General features: G+C 47.4%; 1 protein-coding gene and 2 long non-coding RNA genes across 3 annotated transcripts in view; 2 read left to right on the forward strand and 1 right to left on the reverse strand.

Annotated features, from left to right (window-relative positions):
- The window catches only part of LOC131381224 (uncharacterized), a 20,107-nt gene extending 4,597 nt beyond the window's left edge, over positions 1-15,510 (forward strand). Inside the window, exons 2-3 of the long non-coding RNA XR_009209817.1 lie at positions 14,046-14,249; positions 15,338-15,510. This is a non-coding gene — a long non-coding RNA (uncharacterized LOC131381224). The remainder of the gene's footprint in view (positions 1-14,045; positions 14,250-15,337) is intronic.
- On the forward strand, positions 3,550-6,122 carry LOC116481928 (uncharacterized). The gene is made up of 2 exons (XR_009209818.1): positions 3,550-3,628; positions 4,210-6,122. It is a non-coding gene; the product is annotated as an uncharacterized LOC116481928 (long non-coding RNA).
- Positions 14,133-20,759, reverse strand: part of TBC1D21 (TBC1 domain family member 21) — a 36,499-nt gene continuing 29,872 nt past the window's right edge. Inside the window, exon 11 of the mRNA XM_058427894.1 lies at positions 14,133-14,235. Within this exon, the coding sequence (XP_058283877.1) occupies positions 14,143-14,235 (93 nt within the window). The 3' untranslated portion in view covers positions 14,133-14,142. The remainder of the gene's footprint in view (positions 14,236-20,759) is intronic.

A 20,759-nucleotide genomic window follows, 5' to 3' on the forward strand; every position in this document is an offset into this window, starting at 1 on the left:
TACTAGGAGGCCCATGGTGGGTCGGAATTTTCTGTGATAGTGGGGAAGCCATGAGGGAAGGCCCCGTAGCACCCAAACCCTCCATCTTCCAGGCTGCGCTGTAGATGGGTTTGGGGCAGCACTGGGAATCCAAGACCCAACCCAGGCAGCTGCTGCCTCTGGAAAGCAGACTGGAGGAAGTGCTGAGTGAGGAGGCTGGGTGAGCTGGCACAGAAAGCGCTGACTTTGCAGGGAGAGGACCACCGAGTGACCACTGCCAGCTGGGCCCCGTGCCTACCCCTCCCCCGCAGCCACATCTGGCGCAACGGTGGGGCGGGGGACCCAGTCCCCAGGGCCGAGGTAGCCGAGGAGGGGGCCTGAGGAGGGGGCCAGAGCCGTGGGTTTGGAAGTGTTTCTTCAGGGCTGGAACTCCACTCCGGAAGTGGGGGAGGTGAGGTCAGAGCCTTTTCGAGGGACTAATGAGGTTGGGGGTGGAAGGAACCCACCCTTCTCTAGGACCCAGGGGAATTCTGTGGCTCTGGCTACTTCCCAGTCGTTTTTTCTCCCAGCTCTCTGGGTCCCCTCCCCCATGGCTCCCAGGGAATTTGGAAATAACCAAGCTGATAACAGTACTCTGGGCATTCAGGTTGGGCTCTGTGGAGGCGGGAAGCCCCCTCAGCCCCTTAGAGCTTCTCCCCTCTCTGACTTTCACCCCTCTCCAGAGTCTGGGGCAAGCAAGCTCCTGTCTCTACCTCCACCTCCAGCCCCAACCCCTACCCAACCGGGGGGCCCTGAGCCCAGAGCCAGTGGAGACAGGGGCCAATCGTTATTGCAGGAATGAGGACCAACTGGGGAGAGAGATCTCCCAGGGACCTGCCTTGGCGGGGGGGATTCTGCATAGTTGTCTGGGGCCTTCTGGGTGGGAGGGCCCTGAGCTGGCATGCCGTGGGGTTAAGAGGGCAACTGTCCCCTGCCCGAGGGAGAGAACTGGCAAAACCAAGCAGGGCGCCAGGCCCTTGGGACACAGCCCAGCAGAGACCTGCAAATCTAGGAAGGAAACTAAGGCAGGAACCCCTGGTTCTCTCTACTAACATCCTGACAAGGTTAAGGGAGGGCTTGCGCGCTCTCTCTCTCTCCTTTTCTTTTTGTCTGTATATTTAACTTTCACTGGGATCTCTCTGGGTTTCTCTAGCTTTTTCTTTGTTTGTTTTTGTTTTTTTAAAAAAGCGTAGTCTTGCTATGTTCCCCAGGCTGGAGTGCAGTGGATTCACAGCAGCCTTGAACTCCTGGGCTCAAGCCATCCTCCTGCCTCAGCCTCTGGGACTACAGGTGCACATGACCATGACCGGCTTTCTATAGCTTTTAAATTTTCTGCAGTAACCTCCCTCCATCTTATTTGTTCATTTTCTGTCTGTGGCCAAGTCTGTGACTTGCAGCCTCCGTCTGTCTCCATCTGTTTCTGTTCTTCCTCAACTCTCTTTCACACTCACTCCCGTCATCTCTATCTGCTGATGCTTCTCCCAGTGAATGATTCCTTCATTCATCCACTCTCTCACTATCTCAGCATGTTCCCTGGGTATCTGTGGAATACCAGGCCCTGTGCTGACTGCAGTCATCACAGAGAGCAGCCAGACCTGCCAAGTCTCCAGTGGGTGCCCAGGCTGGTGGGAGTGTCATGAGTGTGTCCTGGGTGGAGGTGAAGACATGGCACTGACTCTCTGTGACCTTTGGGAGACATTTCTATTTCAGTCTCCATGTCTGTCTGTCTGTCCGCCCATTTACCCATCCATCTCTGTCTGTCAGTGACTCTGTCCTTGGTTCGCCTTCATGAGGTGGCTTTTTTTCTGCTTTCTCAGACCTCATGCAGTTTACTCATTTCCCCCTGGTGGGGGTTGGTAGTGGAGCTGGAGAAGGGGAGGTGGTGATGGAAGTGACAGAGGTATTCCAACCAGAGGGGCTCCATCTTGAATGGGGACTGGGTAAAATGAGCCTGAGACTTGCTGGGCTGCATTCCCAGGAGGCTAGGCCTTGGTAGTCACAGGATGAGACAGGAGGCCCAAGATACAGGTCACAAGCACTCCACTGATAAAACAGAATGCAATTTAAAAAAAAAGCCAGCTGGCCAGGCATGGTGGCTCATACCTGTAATCCCAGCACTGTGGGAGGCCGAGACAGGCAGATCACCTGAGGTCAGGAGTTCAAGACCAGTCTGGCCATGGTAAAACCCTGTCTCTACTTGAAATACAAAAAATTAGCCAGGCGTGGTGGTGTGCACCTATAATCCCAGCTACTCGGGAGGCTGAGGCAGGAGAATCACTTGAACCCAGGAGACGGAGGTTGCAGTGAGCCGAGATCGTGTCATTGCACTCCAGCCTGGGCAACAAGAGTGAAACTCTGTCTCAAAAAAAATAAAAATAAAAAAAAGCCAGCCCAAACCAAGATGGTTGTGATCATTACCTCTGGTTGTCCTCACTCCCCATTGTACGCTATTATGACACATTAGCATGCTAAAAGACACTCCCACCAGTGCATGACAGTTTACAAACGCCATGGCAACATCCGGAAGTTACCCTATATGAGCTAAAAGGAAGGGGAACTCTCAGTTCTGGGAACTCCCTACCTCTTGCCCAGAAAACTCATGAATAATCCACCCTTTCTTTAATATATAATCAAAAGATAATCACAGATGACTGCTAACCAGCAGCCATCGGGACTGTTCTGCTTACGGAGTCGCCATTCATTTATTCCTTCACTTTCTTAATAAACTTGCGTTCACTTTACTCTGTGGACTTGCCCCATATTCTTTCTTGTGTGATATCTAAGAAGCCTCTCTTGGGGCCTGGATCGGGACCCCTTTCCTGTAACAGAAGGAGCGGGCCCTTGGGGCCAGTGGAGACTAGTTTTGCCCAGCTGGGGTCTGGAAAGGAAAGGGCCACAGGGTGATGAAAGATGAGATATCAGCAATCTTTCCCTCACGTTTTTTTGTAATACAATTTTTAATCTCAGATTACAAAAGAAATAGGTCAATTATAGGAAATTTAGAATACAGAGTAAAAGAGAAAAAGTAATTCATTCTGTAACCTAGAGAAAAACCATTGTTTTAAGCTCCACCCCCTCCCCACTCATTTATAAAAACAATTAGGATCATAGTGCCTATGTCATTTTACAAGCTGCTTTGTTTGTGTAATAACAGTTGAACATTTCCTTATCTCAAGGTAAGTAACTGCTCTTTTTTTTTTTTTTTTTTTCCAGTCTGGAGATAGAGTTTTTCTTTGCCCCCCGACTGGAGTGCAGTGGCGCGATCTCTGCTCACCGCAAGCTCCGCCTCCTGGGTTCACGCCATTCTCCTGCCTCAGCCTCCCGAGTAGCTGGGACTACAGGCACCTGCCACCGTGCCCGGCTAATTTTTGTATTTTTAGTAGAGATGGGGTTTCACCATGTTAGCCAGGATGATCTTGATCTCCTGACCTCGTGATCCACCCGCCTCGGCCTCCCAAAGTGCTGGGATTACAGGCGTGAGCTACCGCTCCTGGCTGGTAACTGCCCTTTCAATGTTCATATTGATCACAGGAGCTCCTGCCTGCCTAGATGAAGAGGAGGTCAAGATTTTGTCCCCCACTCTCCAAGATACCCCGTCTGTTCTGGAGCGGTGGGTCCCTCCCCTGTTAGGACCTTGTCTCCCTCAGGACTGGACCTGGATCCTGGGCCTGCAATCAGATTGCCAGTTTCACTTAGAGGTGGAAATGTCAACCCACTGGTTGGAATGGGAAGGTGGGGTGTGGGGTCGGGGAGTACCTTCATTTCTATCTGCCCAGGAGGCCAGCCACTTCCTGCATAGCATTTCCTTCCTGCAGCATGGGAAGGACCAGGCTTTCGCAGACCACAGAATCTTGAGAGCCATTTCCACGTGGAGCAAGTGGTGGCTACCAGCCTTGGGTCTACATAACTAGGGCCTCATCCCTGACCCAAGAATCCTGCTCCACAGCCTTCTCGTGTCCCTGTAGGAGGAGAAACACCTGGCAACTTAAATTTTTAAAAATAACTTTTTTTTTTTTTTTTTTGAGACGGAGTCTCGCTGTGTCTCCCAGGCTGGAGTGCAGTGGCGCGATCTCGGCTCACTGCAAGCTCCGCCTCACGGGTTCATGCCATTCTCCTGCCTCAGCCTCCCCAGTAGCTGGGACTACAGGCACCCGCCATCACGCACAGCTAATTTTTTTTGTATTTTTTTAGGTGAGATGGGATTTCACTGTGTTAGCCAGGATGGTCTCGATCACCTGACCTCGTGATCTGCCCACCTTGGCCTCCCGAAGTGCTGGGATTACAGGCGTGAGCGACCGTGCCCAGCCAAAAATAACTTTTAAAAACATGAGCATAGCATACGCACACACAAAAGTCCACACATCCTAAGTGTACCACTTGATGGATGATCCCAACGTGAGCACACCTCTGGATTATCACCTGGATCAAGAAATAGGACATCACAGCAGCTGGCAGCCTCCAACGAGAAGCTCCGGAAAGTTCTGCCTGTCTCAGCACCTGGCTGGATCGGAAATGAGTTTTCTTTAACCAGATTTTTAATGACTGACTTATGTGGACAAATCATAACTGAATGAATCACCTCCTTTGTTGATTTTTTTGGGTACTTTATTTGCTATTATAAATGATGCTGTAATAAGCACCCTTGAAGAAATCTTCATGTCTGCCTCTGCTGTGTAGCAGGTCACAGTGCCTGGGTTTGGTTCTAGCCCTCATTTGTGAGCTGTTTGACTCACCATGCCTTTTTTCTTTCTGTAAGACGGGAATAATGGTAAGAATTTAAAAGGGGGTAATATGGAGTGCGTTTAGTTCAGAGCCCGGTGCGTAGAAGCACTCAATAAATATCGGCAATTATTAGACCTTTAGATTAATTTATTAGAAGTTGGATTTCTGGTGAAAGGGTTTGAGTGTTTTTAAGGCTTTGGCACAGAATACCCAGCTGGTCGCAGAAAGGTGGTTCCCATTTACCTGCCCGAAGTGCCTTCACCCTTACTGATACTGGGTGCTGTTTTCTAAAAGAACATTAAAAATTGGATAGGTTAAAAACAGGTGAATACATTTTTTTAGTTGCATTTTTTTGGTTACCCGTGAGAGTGAACATGTTGCCTTGTGTTTGCTGACCTCCTAAATGGTGTATTTACTCCTACCTTTGTACCCTAAAAGTCTGCTCTCAAGACGGTAGCCAGAATGATCCTTTTGAGACATAAGTCAAAATTTCACTCTTCTGCTTAAAGCTCTGCAGTGGTTCTCAGGTTAAAAGCCAAAGTCCTGTTCAAGGCCTCCAGGGTCCTCACCACTTGGTCCTTTGCTCTTTCTGTTCTAGCCAACTTGGCCTTCTCCTGCCCCTCCGCCGCACCATGGCAATTTCCCCTGCTCTGTGTGGTCAACTCCCTGAATCTGTTCAAAGCTTTGCTCAAATGTCTCCTTCCTGATGAGACCTCCCTAGCCCCTGAGCTCCCCATGCCTCACTCCTGATCGCCTTACTTAACTCTTCTTTTTTTTTTTGCCAATAGTACTTATCACCGTCTAAAATACTTCATAATTTACTTGTTTATTGTTTACCTCTCTCCAGTAGAATGTAAGCTCCTTGGGGCAGGGACCTTTGTCCTTTGTCTTGTTCACTGCTGTGTCCCATGTGTAAACTTGTCTGGCACAGAAGAGGTGCTCGATAAATATTTGTTGAGTGAATGAATGATAAATTTTCTGTTCATATTCTTTGACTATTTTCTATTGTAATGTTCATCTTTTTAGTATTGGTTTATAAGATGTATATTTAGCACCTTTTCATATATCACTCTTTGTCACATATTAGGCAACTAATTTGTCATTTCCATCAATTTTTAAAATACTCTCTTGATGCTTCATTTTTAAGCTGTCAGATTATTAATCTTTTCTTTATGGTCTTGGACTTTATTGTTGCATAACCGCTGCCTTCACCAGGAACATATAAATTTTCAATTAAATGTTCTTCTGAGATTTTATGATTTCACTTTTTTATATTAAACTCTGTATTTTATCTTCATGTGTGGTGAGAGGTAAGAACATAACTTTAAAGCAAATTAACCGACTATCCCCAAATGAATTATAAACAAATTAATCATTTTCCAGTGATCTGAAAGGCCATTTTATCATACACTAAATATTTTTGTGTGTTTGACTGAGTTTACCATTCTGTTCTGTTGGCCTATCACATCATTCTTACATTGGTATTTGTTGCCCTATTTTAATGAATGTAACTTTTTAATAAGGGTTAATGACTGAGAATACAAGTCCCATTGTTTCATTTTATTATTTTTATTATTATTTTTTTGAGACAGGGTCTCACTCTGTCACCCAGGCTGGAGTATAGTAGCACTATCTCGGCTCATTGCAACCTCCACCTCCCTGGTTCAAGTGATTCTCCCACCTCAACCTCCCGAGTAGCTGGGAGTACAGATGCGTGCCACCACACCCAGCTAGTTCTTGTACTTTTAGGAGAGACAGCGTTTCACCATGTCGGGCAGGCTGATCTTGAACTCCTGGCCTCAAGTGATTCACGGCCTCGGCCTCCCAAAGTGCTGGGATTACAAGCGTGACTCACCACGTCCGGCCCATTTTTTTCTTTTGAGGTGTTCTTTGTGGTCATTCATATATTCTTTAAGATAAATTCTAAACTTTTTTTTTTCTGCCAAGATAAACCAGAAAACAAATCCCACTGGACATTGCAATTGGATTAGTTTTGTAGATTAATTTAGTGATAATCAACTTCTTTGCACCACTGAGTGCTTCTATCCGGGAACATGGCATATCTTTCTATTATTAAGGTCTTTTTTATTATAGGTCTTTAGGGAAGCTTTATTTTATAGATGAATATAGTGTGTTTGGTGCTTATTTTCATAAAATAAAGCAATGACATCTGTGGCAGGCAGCTTCTGAAATGGCTCCCAGTGATCCTTACCTTCTGGTAGTCACCCCCTTGTAGAATCCCTTTCCTTTGTATGTGGGCTGGATCTAGTGACTTGCTTCTCATAAATAGAATATGGCAAAAAATGATGGGTTGTTGCTTTTGAGATTAGGTTACAAGAGGCGAATTTCTGTTTTGCTGTAATTTTGTCTCTCTAACCCTCTTGCTTTCCTGTGCTCATGAAACCAGCTGCTGTGTTGTGAGCCACCTTATGGAAAACCCATGTGGCAGAGAACCAAGGGTGGTGGCTGGCCAACAGCGAGCCAGGAGCTGAGGCCCACAGTCCAACAACTGGTGAGGAACCACATGCTGCCAGTAGCCATGTGAGAGAACTTAGAAGCAAATCCTTCCCCAGCTGAGCCTTCAGATGACACCAGAGCCTTGGCTGACCCCTTAATTTTACCCTTGTAAGAGACTTTGAGCCAGGAGACTTGACTAAACCACACCTGGATTCCTGACCCACAGAAACTTGAGATAATAAATGTGTTGTTTTAAGTCACTCAGTTTTGGGGTAATTTGTTACATAGCAGAGATGACTAATATAGCCCCCCTTTTTTGCATCATGTTTTCTAACAGTTTATTAGGAAATGAAAATTTATTTTAGGCTGGGTGCAGTGGCTCACACCTGTAATCCCAGCACTTTGAAAGGCCGAGGTGGGTGGATCGCCTGAGCTCAGGAGTTCAAGAACAGCCTGGGCAACATGGCAAAACCCTGTCTCTACTAAAAATACAAAAATTAGCTGGGTATGGTAGCGTGAGCGCCTGTAGTCCTAGCTACTTGGGAGGCTTAGGTGGAAGGATCACTTGAGCCCAGGAGGCAGAGATTGTAGTGAGCCAAGATCACCCCCATTGCACTCCAGCCTAGGTGACAGAGCAAGACTTTGTCTCAAAAAAAGAAAAAGTTATTTTATAACTAGCCACTTTACTAAATTCTTCTATTTTGATAATTTTGTATTTTCTCAGTTTTTTTATGGGAAGACAATCATATTTGCAAATAATTGTAATTTGTTTCCCTCTTTTATTTTTTTCTATCTAATTGCATTAGCTAGGATCTTTAGAATAATGTTAAATAACAAGATATTAGAACTCTTTGTCTTGTTCTCAGATTTGATGGAATGCTACTTGTATTTTACGCTTTTGGTTTTGGCTGTTGGTTTGGGATTTATTATTTTTTATCATGTGAGATAAGTATACTTTGATTTCCCGTTTACTTGAGCTTTTAAAAAGAAAATCAGGAATGGATGTCGCAGTTTACCAAACATCTATTCAGTATGTAAAATGATCTTTTTCTCCTTTGACCTACTGCTGTGGTAAATCAGTTCACTGCCATTCTAATATAGAATTATCCATGCATTCCAGGAATGTTTGCTCATGGTGTATTCTTTTAATACACTGTTGACATACATTGGACTTATCTGATTAAATTTTCATTAGGACTCTACATTTGTATAAATGAGGCAGGTGTATGACTCATTCATTCTGTCTCTCTTTGTGCCACTTGTCAGGTTTTAGTATCAGGGTTATTCTGGCTTTACAAAAAGAATTGAGAAGGGTTTGAGTTAAGGTCCTGGCAAGAAACACTCACCCAAGATGGTTTAACTAAAGAGACTTTAATGAAGGGACTTCTTATAGAAATGTGGATAAGGGGACTGGGTGCAGTGGCCCATGCCTGTAATTCCAGCACTTTGGAAGGCCAAGGTGGGTGGAAAACTTGAGGTCAGGAGTTCGAGACCATCCTGGCCAACATGGAGAAACCCTGTCTCTACTAAAAATACAAAAATTAGCCAGGTGTGGTGGCACATGCCTGTAGTCCCAACTACTCGGGAGGCTGAGGCAGGAAAATCACTTGAACCCAGGAGGCGGAGGTTGCAGTGAGCCAAGACTGTGCCGCTGCACTCCAGCCTGGGTGACAGAGTGAGACTCTGTCTCAAAAAAAAAAAAAGGAGATGTGGATAAGGTTAAGGGAACAAAAAAGGCATGGTGAGGTACCCAGAGACTATACATTATGGTGAGTGTTACTGTCCTTAGGGCTTCAGGGATGATGGGAGGAACCAGTGTGACCAGAGCCCAGGGAGAGCTGGAACCTTGGAGAAGAGGTGCAGGCAAGAGCTGAGCTTGTGGAGGAACAAAGGCCCCGCCAGAGAGAGGGCACGAAAAGAGGCAGGACACAGATGAGATACACCAGCTCTTCTCACCTCCTGCCTTCCACACTCCTACCCATACCCTCCATTGTCAGACTCAGCAAGGAGCTGGAGGACAAGGGAGCCTGGGTGATGAATGCAGTTTGTGGGGCTTAGGGCTGGGCAGGGAAGGAAGTGGCTGTGGTGTGATTTCTGCTTCCTGACTGATACATGCATAACCATGTGTTTAACATGTTTTTAGTATTCACTTCCAGAGCTTTTATACAATTTCTCTGTGTTGATTTTTTTTTTTTTTTTTTTTTTGAGACAGGGTCTTACTCTCTTGCCCAGGCTGGAGTGCAGTGACGTGATCACAGCTCACTGCAGCCTTGACCTCCGTGGCTAAATCGATCTCCCCACCTCCTGAGTAGCTGGGACTAAAGGCTTATGCCACCATGCCTGGCTAATGTTTTATTTTTTATTTTTTGTAGAGATGGGATTTTGCCATGTTGCCCAGCCTGGATTTTTTTTTTTTTTTTTAATTTAGAGAGTTTATTTGGGCCAAGGTTGAGAATTGCAGCCCAGGACTTGCTTTTTCACTTACTATTATTTTACTTATTTTGACTCTTGCTGGCTTGGAAAGAGTGCATCTCTAAGTACCTTTTTCCCCGTGAAAAGTAGAGCCATACATGGCATGTGTCCTAAGTTCTGGCATGTAGGAAAGTCTTTTTCTGTTGTCTTCATGCATGAATGCACCAGGCAAATTGTTAAAATGTAAGGTCACAACTGATCTCTCAAAATTCTATAGAAGAGTGGTTCCCAAAGTATGTTCTATTGAACACCAGTCTTACCACATAGTCTATGGCAAAGGATTTCATAGTCAAATTTGGAAAACTGCGCTTGCTAATATTGCCAGTTTAATAACATGCATGAACACGTTAAAAACCCTGAGAAAGCCTCAGCATAGGGTTTTATCTTGTTTTGTTTAATTCAGCATTTCCCAAGCTTATTTTATGACAGAAACATTTTTCCCCAGTATAAATAGTTAACAAAATTCCATGGACTCTCTCTTCCAATTATACACTTTAAGAAATGTTGGGCTGGGTGTCGTGGCTCACACCTGTAACCCCAGTACTTTGGGAGACCAAGGTGTGAGGGTCACTTGAGCCCAGGAGTTCAAGACCAGCCTAGGCAATATAGTGAGACCCCCGTATCTACAAAAATCAAAAAAGTTACCTGGGCATAGTGATACATGGCTGTAGTCCCAAGCTACTTGGGAGGCTGAGGCGGGAGGATCACTTGAGCCCAGGAGGTTGAGGCTGCAGTGAGCTGTGATCACACCACTGCACTCCAGCCTGGGCAACAAAGTGAGACCCTGTCTCAGCAACAACAACAACAACAAAAATAAATGTTGTAGATATTTCTCCATATTTCTTTCTGCATGGGTGCTGATAGAATTCTTTCTTTACTCTTGCAATTCAGAAATTCTACATGGCATTTCTAAGTGTTCATTTATTTTTATTAATTTGACTTAAGGAGGAATCTTTTAAATGTATAAGCTCAGGCTTCTCATCAGCTCAGGAACATCTTTCTCCTGTGATTCTTGCTTTTATTTCATTTGTTTAGTGTCTTCTGTAAGCCCGGACACCTATCATGTTCTCTCTTTGTTTTTTATCCTGTTGTGCTTTTCCTCTGCAGTTTCAGAGAACTTCTATCTGTCCTTCACATTTACAGATTCCATTTTCTGTAGTTCCAATTCTGTTCTTTACCATCTTGATGGAAATTAAAATTCTGCTGCATTTATAGTTTCTTTGCAGTCTTTCCTTCTCTCCTCTGGTTTGTTTTTGATTTCCACCTGCCTCTCAGCCAGCAGCCTTCTCATTTCATTCTTTCCATCTTATTTTTCAACTCTCATTTCTTAGAGTGCGCACTTTAATTAAATGAATTGAGTACAGAGCAGATGTGGTCTGCAAGTTATTTATGTTTATGTGATAAATCTTTTCAAAGGAATTACTTTTCTCTGCCCTTTTAGGGCCACATTCTCTTCCTTGCCTCATGCAGAGTCTTTTCAAAGGCTCTGTGTATTTCCAAGTATATGTGTGTGCATGTGGGTTTGTGTGTGGGGGTGTGTGTTTGCTTTTCTCTGTACTCCTACTTTAAAGATGAGTGTTTTAAACTTTTTAAAATTTTATTTATTATTTATTTATTTATTTAGAGACTGAGTCCCACTATATTGCCTGGGCTGGCCTCAGACTCTTGACCCCAAGTGATCCTCTGGTCTCAGCCTCCCAAGCAGCTGGACTTATAGGCAGGCACTACCACACTGAGCTAAAAGTGAGTGTTTTATAAAATCTTAGTATTTTCCCCCAAACAAGGAGAAGGAAATGGATTCTCTTTAGGTCACCCTTTGCCTGGATGTTGCTCCAATTGTCCTGTCATATTTTAGGACTGGTTAATGCAATTTCACATCACCAGTTGGCTATGAACACAAACCGTCTGTGACATGTCTCGCCACTCGTCACCAGAGGCACCAGCCAGTAGTCGAGCTGGCTTCAGGTTTGTGTGTGTGTTTGTGTGCAAGTGTCCCGTTCTTTCCCCACTCTAGGTAAAGCGTCCAAGGGCCATTACCAGCTCAGGGATCTAGCTGGGACAAATGTGTGGGAGTTGGCTGGGGCCAGGCCCAGCAGGGAACCTTGCCTCCTCTGCACCAAGGGCCAGCTCTATTTGCCCAGTGTCCAGGGTTTCCAGGCTGTTCCTGTAGGTATTCAACATAGCTATGATAAGACTTCTGCCCACACTAACAGGAAAGGAGGAACATGGTATTAGAGAGAACCTGATTGAGGGAGGAACTCCTCCCACCCCACCCAGCTCAGTTATCTACTTGACATGGCAACCACATACCCCCACCCCAGCCCACCTCCCAGTCAGCTCCTTCCCAAGGCAGTTGATAGTATGGAAAGGGCTTTCCAAAGATGCCCTGCAAGCCCCATGTCCCACCATCTGCCCTAATTTAGGGTCAGTACATTCTGCCAGGACCTCATCTACTTCTCATAGTATAGTTTTGCTTTCTCAAGAATTGGAGTTGTGAATCAGCCCTTGAGGTCTTCCTTTAGTCTGTATCTTGCACACTTTACAGCAATCCCCAGCTTTCTTGGCATGAGAATGTACCTTCTCTGGCTTTCAGTCCAGGCCAACAGGCGTTCTCTTTTTCCTAGTCTTTTGATCAATTCAGCTGGGATCTGGGAGGGAGGAGAGTTCTGCACCAGCATAACAGGATATTGTGTGGGACTCTTCCTCCTGTTCTGGAATTGCAGCTAACACCCAAAGCTGAGTACAAAAGGCACTGGGGACCCTGCCTTCTGCATTCAGAGAGTTGTCAGTGGGTGGTCAGCAGCTAGTACCATCTCCCTCCCGCAGGGCTGATGGCTCTTCTCTCATCAACCACCACCACCTCCCACAGTGACTGGAAGAGGAGCAGGGGATGGAACGGTCGGTTGCCATGTGGGGAGGGCAGCATTTGTGGTAGAGGCTGCTTGCTCCCCTCTTCACGGGAGACGATGGGTGGGGTGGGTGCCTTTCCTCCCTGATAACATAAGATAATTTCTTGTAAGGAGAGACAAGCATACCATCCCCCAGGGGGGCATCTGCTTAGTCTGTGAACCCCCTTGTATACCTCTGAGCTGCCTGAGTTGGGGAAGAGGGCAATACGAGACAGATGGTGGGGTGGAGAGAGAGCTGTGTGAGGTGGCTGGGCTCAAGTGGACAAGCTGGTGTCCCACCCATGAGGGCGTCTCTCTACGGCTTGGGAGAATGCACAGGCTGTCCACGAGACAGTCACCAGGGCAGAGAGGAGGGAGTGGAGTAGCCAGAGAAGCAGTGACAATCCACCTAGGAGAGGACATGTGAGAGTTGCTTCCAAGTCCCTCTCCTGGTCCCCCAGTCACTGAGAGACTAGAAAAGTGATAGAGAGGCGGATCTGGAGCCAGATGCTCCCCTCCATTGTGGCCTTGTTGGGGTGGGAGGGCCAGTCACCGCTCTCGTCTGGGCAGAAGTGGGAATGGCAGGAGAGACAAACAGGAAGTCTTGATTACCGAAATGAGACAGTTCTAGTAGATGAAAGTGACAGCGGAATTGTGGGACGCAGCCACGATGTCATTAAGATCCCTACCACCCAGCAGGAAAGGGATTTCAATAGAGCACAGTTGACTGTGTGTGTGTGTTGGGGGGGAGATTATTAACAATTTCACGTCTACATCCTAACAAATTGAGGCCCTACAAAAAAAGGGCTACACTTGAAAAAAAGTCCTTCTTAAAAATAAATGAGAGGCCGGGCGCGGTGGCTCACGCCCGTAATCCCAGCACTTTGGGAGGTCGAGGCGGGCGGATCACGAGGTCAGGAGATCGAGACCATACTGGCTAACACAGTGAAACCCCGTCTCTACTAAAAATACAAAAAATTATCCGGGCGAAGTGGCGGGCGCCTGTAGTCCCAGCTACTCAGGAGGCTGAGGCAGGAGAATGGTGTGAACCCCGGGGGGTGGAGCCTGCAGTGAGCCGAGATCGCGCCACTGCACTCCAGCCTGGGCAACAGCTAGACTCCGTCTCAAAAAAAATGAGAAAGAAAACAGCTCTGGAACTTTTTAGGGGTAGAGGATTGCAAAAATGTGGGATGGGAACATGTGGGTAGTGAGGATAGATGGAAGAGACTTTCAGCAGAGGACCCAGGGGGTCGAGAAGCTAGTCCTTGTTCTCTGGCGTGCAAGTGACAGAAGCCCAACTCACACTAGCCTGAGCAAAAATGAGGATTTATTGGAGGATCTTGGAGCATCTCACAGAATCTAAGAAAGAGCCTAATAATTGAGCCAGCAGAGGGGCGGGGATGTGGGTGGGCCTTAGAGACATCTGGGACCAGGGATTTGCAAGCCACAGCAGCCCCACCAGGTTCTTGTTTTTGCTTCTTGCTGCAGGTCAGCCTCATTTGTTCTTTTCCCAGAAGACTGGTTTTGTCTAAGACAGAAAATATGACCACTGACAGCTTCTGAGTGTTGTAACTTGGAGGTTATGTCATGAGAAAGAAGTGTCCCTGTGCCGGAAAACACCAGAAGAGGGGCCTCCCTGGCTGTGATGAGTCCTGCAGAGGAACAGGGCTGTGCCACCCTAGAAGAAAGAAGGTCAGAGAATTGGGACAAGTGTTCCCAGCAGGAATCTAACAGCCTGACATCATGGCCTTATGCAAACATGAGATTCTGATGATCCCACCTTCCCACCACTTCCCAGGAGTCATGTCAGCTGCAGAGGCCCTGATGAAACTATGTCCTTCATCTCTCGTGAAGCCTGTGGCAAGGGCAACAACAATGACAACAGTAATGCTAGTAGCTAGCATTTATTATGCACTTTGCATCAGGCCCTGTGCTGCACTCTACACGGATTTTTTTTTGAGACGGAGTCTCGCTGTGTCACCCAGGCTGAAGTGCAGTAGTATGATCTCGGCTCACTGCAACCTCCACCTCCCGGGTTCAAGCAATTCTCCTGCCTCAGCCTCTGGAGTAGCTGGGACTACAGGCGCGTGCCACCATGCCCAGCTAAGTTTTGTATTTTTAGTAGAGATGGGGTTTCACCGTGTTGTCCAGGCTGGTCTCGAACTCCTGACCTCAAGTGATCTGCCTGCCTCGGCCTCCCAAAGTGCTGAGATTACAGGTGTGAGCCACTGTGCCCGGCCTCTACGTGGATTTTTATTTCATCCTGACTGCAGCTGTCTTACTCCCCTCACTTTGCAGATTAGGATGCAGAGACAGGGAGCAATTGGGAGCCCAAGGTCACACAGCTAGTTAGGGGCAGTGCAGGCACTCTGCCTAGGTCAGTCTGGTTCCCAAGTCCATGTTTTCCATCATCAAGCTCTCTAGCATCCAGGATTGAAGGTCTGGCCCTGGGCATTCCCAGAGGAGATGGAAAAGTTCACTGGTCTGGTGGATGGTTCTGCCACATGCACTTACAAGGCATCACAGCCAGAGCCTGAGGAACTTTCTGGGGCCTGTGCCCTTCACACCACCAGCTGTGCCACCACAGGGTCTCTAGAGGGTCATCATGAGCACTGGGAGGTGATGCTCCTGTCTGTAAACAGCTGCTGTGGTCAGTGAGTGGCTGCATAGCTGAGTCCTCCATCCTCGTGGCTTTGGGGACAGTATAGGCCCTGGTTCTCTTCTCCCTCCATTCTTTGCCTCCTTTCACTCTCTTTTCTTCTGGATTTCCCCCTTCCTAGACTCCTGGCTTCCCTGGGCCTGCTGCACTGGCTCTGGCTAGGTTGGAGAGGGCTGCAGGCAGGACCGCAGTCAGCAGAGGGCGCCAAAGCCTCTCAACACACCCATGGCTCAGGCCTGGCCCAGAAGGAGAGCGCTGAGAGCCAGGACCGGCGGGCTACGTGCGCCCTGTGGATTCCCCCATTTCCCATGCTTCATCTAGCCATGGGCCTGCAGTGCACTCACAAATGTGCACATACCCTCGTGAGTGTGTGTGTGTGTGTGTGTGTGTGTGTGTGTGTGTGTGTTACACTCATCAAATTGTCTCTGAATTTGCTTGGCTTCTTGTGTTCCTTTGTGTGTATGTGTGTGTGTGGTGTGTCTGGTGTATCTGGTTCCCCTAGGAAGCATATTTGACAGCCCCACAGTCAGGGTCAGGGCACAGGGACAGATACTGTGTCTATAACAATCTATAACACTGATTTTGTTCGTTTCAATAAATGTGAGAATGAAATAAAAATTCATGTAGAATATTTTGTACATCTCAATAAAGCCACTTTCTGGGGGCAGGCATTATAATTCTAGTCTCTGTTCTACTGTGTGATAGGTAAAGAATAACCTTCCACACAGGGAGAGGAATGGACCGCTACCCAACCCTCCCACTGTGCCAGGCCTGGGCTAGAAGCTTTCCATCTAGGTTCCTGGTTGACCATACTAGCAGTCCTGTGAGCCAGGCAATAGTAGTCCCATTGTACAGATGAAGACAGTGAGGCTCAGGGAAGTTAGAAAACAATTTCACATCTATACCCCAACAAATTGAGACTATACAATAAGTGTGTTACACTTGAAAAAATCTTTCTTAAAAGTAAAAGAGAAACTAAACAGCTTTGGGACTTTTTAGGGTAAGAGATTGCAAAATGTGGGAATGGAACATGTGAGTGAGGATGGATGGAAGAGGCCATCAGCAGAGGACCCAAGGGGTTAAGAAGCAAGTTCTTGTTCTTCAGCTTGCAAGTGACAGAAGCCCAATTCACATTAGCCTGAGCAAAAATGAGGATTTATTGGAAAGATCTTAGAGCATCTCCCAGAATCTAAGTAAGAGCTCAATAATTGAGCCAGCAGAGGATCACACAGCTAGGAAGTGGTCAAGCTAAGATTTGGTTCCTGTCTCTCCAATTTCAAAGTCTATGCCCACTTCACACTTTCTAAAGCTGCCCTCTCAAATTTGTGTTTTCCTCCCATGCAGACCCCACCAAAGATGAACTTGAGAGCAGCCCGGTGAAGTATCAGGAGCAGCAGCTGCTCATGGCTAGAACGACTGAGCTGAGAAATTCATGTTGACAGACAGTTTGTGGCTGATTTCTACGAGTCAAAGAATAAGGAACTATATTTAGCTGCTTTCTCTGGGCTAGTTAGCTGGTGGGGAGTGAGGGCTCAGACTGGGGGAAAGAAAGAGGAGGAGGAGGAGCAGGAGGAGGAGTAAGAAGAGGAAGAGGAGGAGCAGGAGGAGGAGGAAAAGAGAGAAAGAGAGATGCCCAGTTGTCTGCTGTCTGGCCTGGGGTCCTTGCCCCCAGAGTTGGGTCTCTGCAGCAAGCTTTGCATGAAATTGTGGTTGGTGGGGCCTCTTTATAAAGTTAAGACCTGCCAATATTACTAGGCTGGTGGGACAGAGAACAAAAGCCTGAAAAGGAGAATCTTCCAGGCTTGCAGATCTCTTCTTTACACACATGACATCGGTGAATGAGTCGTTCTATACTTGGGGATTCTGGAGTTCTGTAAACCAACACTCAGCACAACTCAGATTCAAAGAATAGTACTCAGCACTGCACATACATTCTTGATGGCATAGGGATTAGCTTTGTTCCTTTGATTGACTTGACCTCAGTCTTCTCCTCCTCCTGGGTCAGGAAAGCCCTTTTCTTCCTCACAAGGGAAAATCAAGGCACTTGCCCTGGATGGAGTTGGGCTTGGATTTCCCAAACAAGCTGCTTCCCAAAGGAAGAGAGAGGCAAGAAGCTGCCTCCTCCTCCCACAGATATCTGAGCTCGGCCAGGCCTGCCTTCCTCCTCCATGTACCTTGTCCTCTCTACCTGTAACCAGTGGGGCTGGTCCCTCATCCTTCTTTTCAACCTGCCACCACCCTCTCCCCTCCAGATTCCACTCACTCAAAGACATCAGGGAGCAAGGTTGAGTATACTGACAATTTGGGTGGGAAGATTCAGAAGATGGTCTCATACCCCACAGAGACTCATGAAATCCTTCTTCCATAGTTCTCTCCAGCCTCTCCCCGACCTCCTCCCACATAGGTCTCCCACTTCCCTAGCCCCTCCTGTCCCTAATTTGCCTACCCAGCTCCTTCAAGATGGCAGCACAAAGGGTCACCAGTGACCAGGACTCAGCTTCCTGAGAAGGCAGTGGAGAGTATAAATTTATGGAGACAAAACTTTTCTCTATTTAAAAGTAGCACAACAAACTTTCTGGGACTCTGAGTGTGAGCAGCTTAGAAAAACGGGACATGAAACTGAAGCCTAGCAGACATGCCCATCCCATCCACCCCGCTGGTAAGCAGGAGCCAGTCCCTTGCTGAGAGCCTAGGTTTCCTTGACCGACACTGAGTGATACCTGAGTCCTCCCAGTGTTCAGGCAGGAGCTCTTTGTTCCAGACTGTGCTGTCTTGATGGGGAGGCACAATGATCGCTGGGACAGAGGCCAGAGAAGGGCCCTGGAATTCCCAGCTTGGTCCTGTGCTGCTCAGTTGACTCTCCCAAACCTCCAAGCCAACTGATTCTGCTCTGCCCCTTTAGGAAGGCTCCCAGCTGGGCCCTGGAGCAAATGCTGTAAACCCACAAATCTGCTCAGGGTTTTATCCCACCGGGGGGCCACGGATTGGTGGGAGAATGGGAGGTGAATAAAGGCAGTGGTGGCTCTTTAAAGAAAAAAAATGCCCTGGTTTGTAGCAGTTGCCAATTTCCATGGTGTAAATACTCCCACCACAGCCAATTTCAAGCTATCAACATGATGTCACCGAATGCAGAATTAAGAAAAGGTGTGAAAATTTCTTTTTTTTCCAGCAAGCTGACTTCAGCACACCACTGGACAAGGTAAAGTGCCTGAATCCGGAGACTCTAATCTAAAGGTTGTGCTGAATTCAGCCAGGTAGAGCCACGAAACAGACTGCTAAGTCTGCACATCCCTTTCTCAGGTTGATTTAAGAAGGGAGAATAACTCAAGGGAGCGTTATGAGGGAATTTCAGAAACAGTCAGATCACTTAGCAATTGAATTGTCTAAATATTTTTTCCTAATTTAAAGTTGCGTGTCATGTGATTAATTGGACAATGCATTATTGAATTACTGAGGGATTTAATGCCTAAATTGGAGAAGCAATCAAACATTCACATCTTCAAGTAGTTGATGGACACCTAAGGAGGTATTCACATGATGGCTGGGGCTAGAGGGCATGGGAGGCCTTGTCCTAAGTGGGCCCTGAGCCTCTCTTGCAAGCTGCCTCACGCACCATGGTCCCCAGCTAGGCCTGGGCTGCACCCTCCTGGGCCCCGTCTGCTGCTACGGTCTTTGTTTGTCACTCTCCAGTTTGTGTTTTTGTCGCTAAATTCTTCTATTTCTGCCCTTGGCTTCCTCCACTTTGTCATTTCTTCCCAGTCTCAAGCTGTCTCTCGCTCTCTGTTTCTGCCTCTGTCTCTATTTGCTGTCTCACTCTGTCTTCCTCCCTCCATCTGTGTTTCTTGTTTTGTCTGTGTCTCCATGTCTCTCTTTCTCTTCTGTCCATGTCTCTTCCTTGCTGTTTCTCTCCATTTCTCTTGGAGTCTCTCTCTTTTCTACACACACACATCCCTGGCCCTTGTCCCCCAGTCCCATGAGCTCCTGTCCTCCCTCCTTCGGTTTCCAATTCACCCAGCTGCACTCTGACCCCTGGCTCCACATCTATCTTGGCACCATGCTGCCAGTCAACACCCCTTCCTTCCCCCAAGCTAATTCTGCCCTGCCTCAGAGCTGGGACCTGTACTATGAACCCACAGACATACTCAGGATTATGGCACATGGTGGGAGGAGAGGCCATGGTCACTCTTTGAAGAAAATGAAACCCCTGATTTGTAGCATTTGCCAATTTCTGTGGTGTAAATACTCTTGCCATGGCCGATTTCAGACAACCCACATAATGCCACTGAATGCAGAATTGGAAGAGGTGCACAAGTTTCATTCTTTTGAACCAGTGCAAGCTGACTTCAGCACACCACTAGGCAAGGAGAAGGGGCTTCCTGCATGCCTGCGGGGGCTGGGGAGAGTGCTCACATGGCTGGTTACAGAGCAGCCCACCGTAGCCTTATAGAGCTCGACTTTGGGCCAACAGCCCACTCTAACCTGGTTAGTTCTTCCTTGTGGCTGACTCATAGAAGTGCTCACCTTAGGATGGGGCAGGAAGCCCAAGGACTCACTGACCTCTAGACTTAGAAGGAAGACTTCCTAGATGAAATGCCTGGGCTAAGTCACAAAGTAGATGAGAAAATTTGTGTTGCCAGAGTATACTTTCTTTTTTTTGTTCTGAGATGGAGTCTTGCTCTGTTGCCCAGGCTGGCGTGCAGTGGCGTGATCTCAGCTCACTGCAACCTCCGCCTCCTGGGTTCAAGTGATTCTCCTGCTTCAGCCTCCTGAGTAGCTAGGACTACAGGCATTCACCACCACACCCAGCTAACTTTTTTTGTTGTTGTTAGTAGAGAAGGGGCTTCACCATGTTGGCCAGGCCAGTCTCGAACTCCTCACCTCAAGCCCTCAGCCTCCCAAAGTGCTGGGATTGTATACAGGCGAGAGCCACCGTGCCCAGCCCAGAGTATACATTTGAGGCTGGAAAAGGTAATAGATGGTGTCAAAGAGGCAGACCGAAGGCAGGATCACTGAGGTCTTGAATACTGAGTGAAGGGGCCTGGTCTTTTCTTATTGGCATTGAGGAGAGTAACATGATTGAATATGTTGCCTTAGGTTGGTTCCCCGCCCCCACTAAACAGGCCTTTTGACAAGGATTTGGGTGTAGTTGTTTGTTTGGAAGATGATCCCAGGCAGCATGTGAGGGAGTAGGGAAGTGAGACAGGGAAGAGAAAAAGGTAGATAAGAGTGAGTTACCCAGCAGCTGCTGCTGTGGAACACTGAGGTTCAGCCCCCTGTGGACCCTCTGAGTGTACAGAACAGGTCTCAGACTTGTCCCATCGAGGGGTGGGGAATCTGGGGTATGTATCCACCAGCTCCCCGCCCTTCCTTCAAGGGCTGCTCCTGGGGTGTGAATCCCCCTGGTATTCCATGTGGGCCAGGTTTGGTCCAAGGCCAGATAGTTCTCTCATGAAGAGATGCAGAAGCCGGAGGCATGGGTGCCAGGACAGGAGGCGGCAGCAGCCTGTTATGGTAAGGACTGAGTGGTGTCCTGCGGACTGGGC

The sequence above is a fragment of the Hylobates moloch genome, unplaced genomic scaffold, assembly GCF_009828535.3.
Source record: "Hylobates moloch isolate HMO894 unplaced genomic scaffold, HMol_V3 SCAFFOLD_14, whole genome shotgun sequence".
NCBI lineage: Eukaryota > Metazoa > Chordata > Mammalia > Primates > Hylobatidae > Hylobates > Hylobates moloch.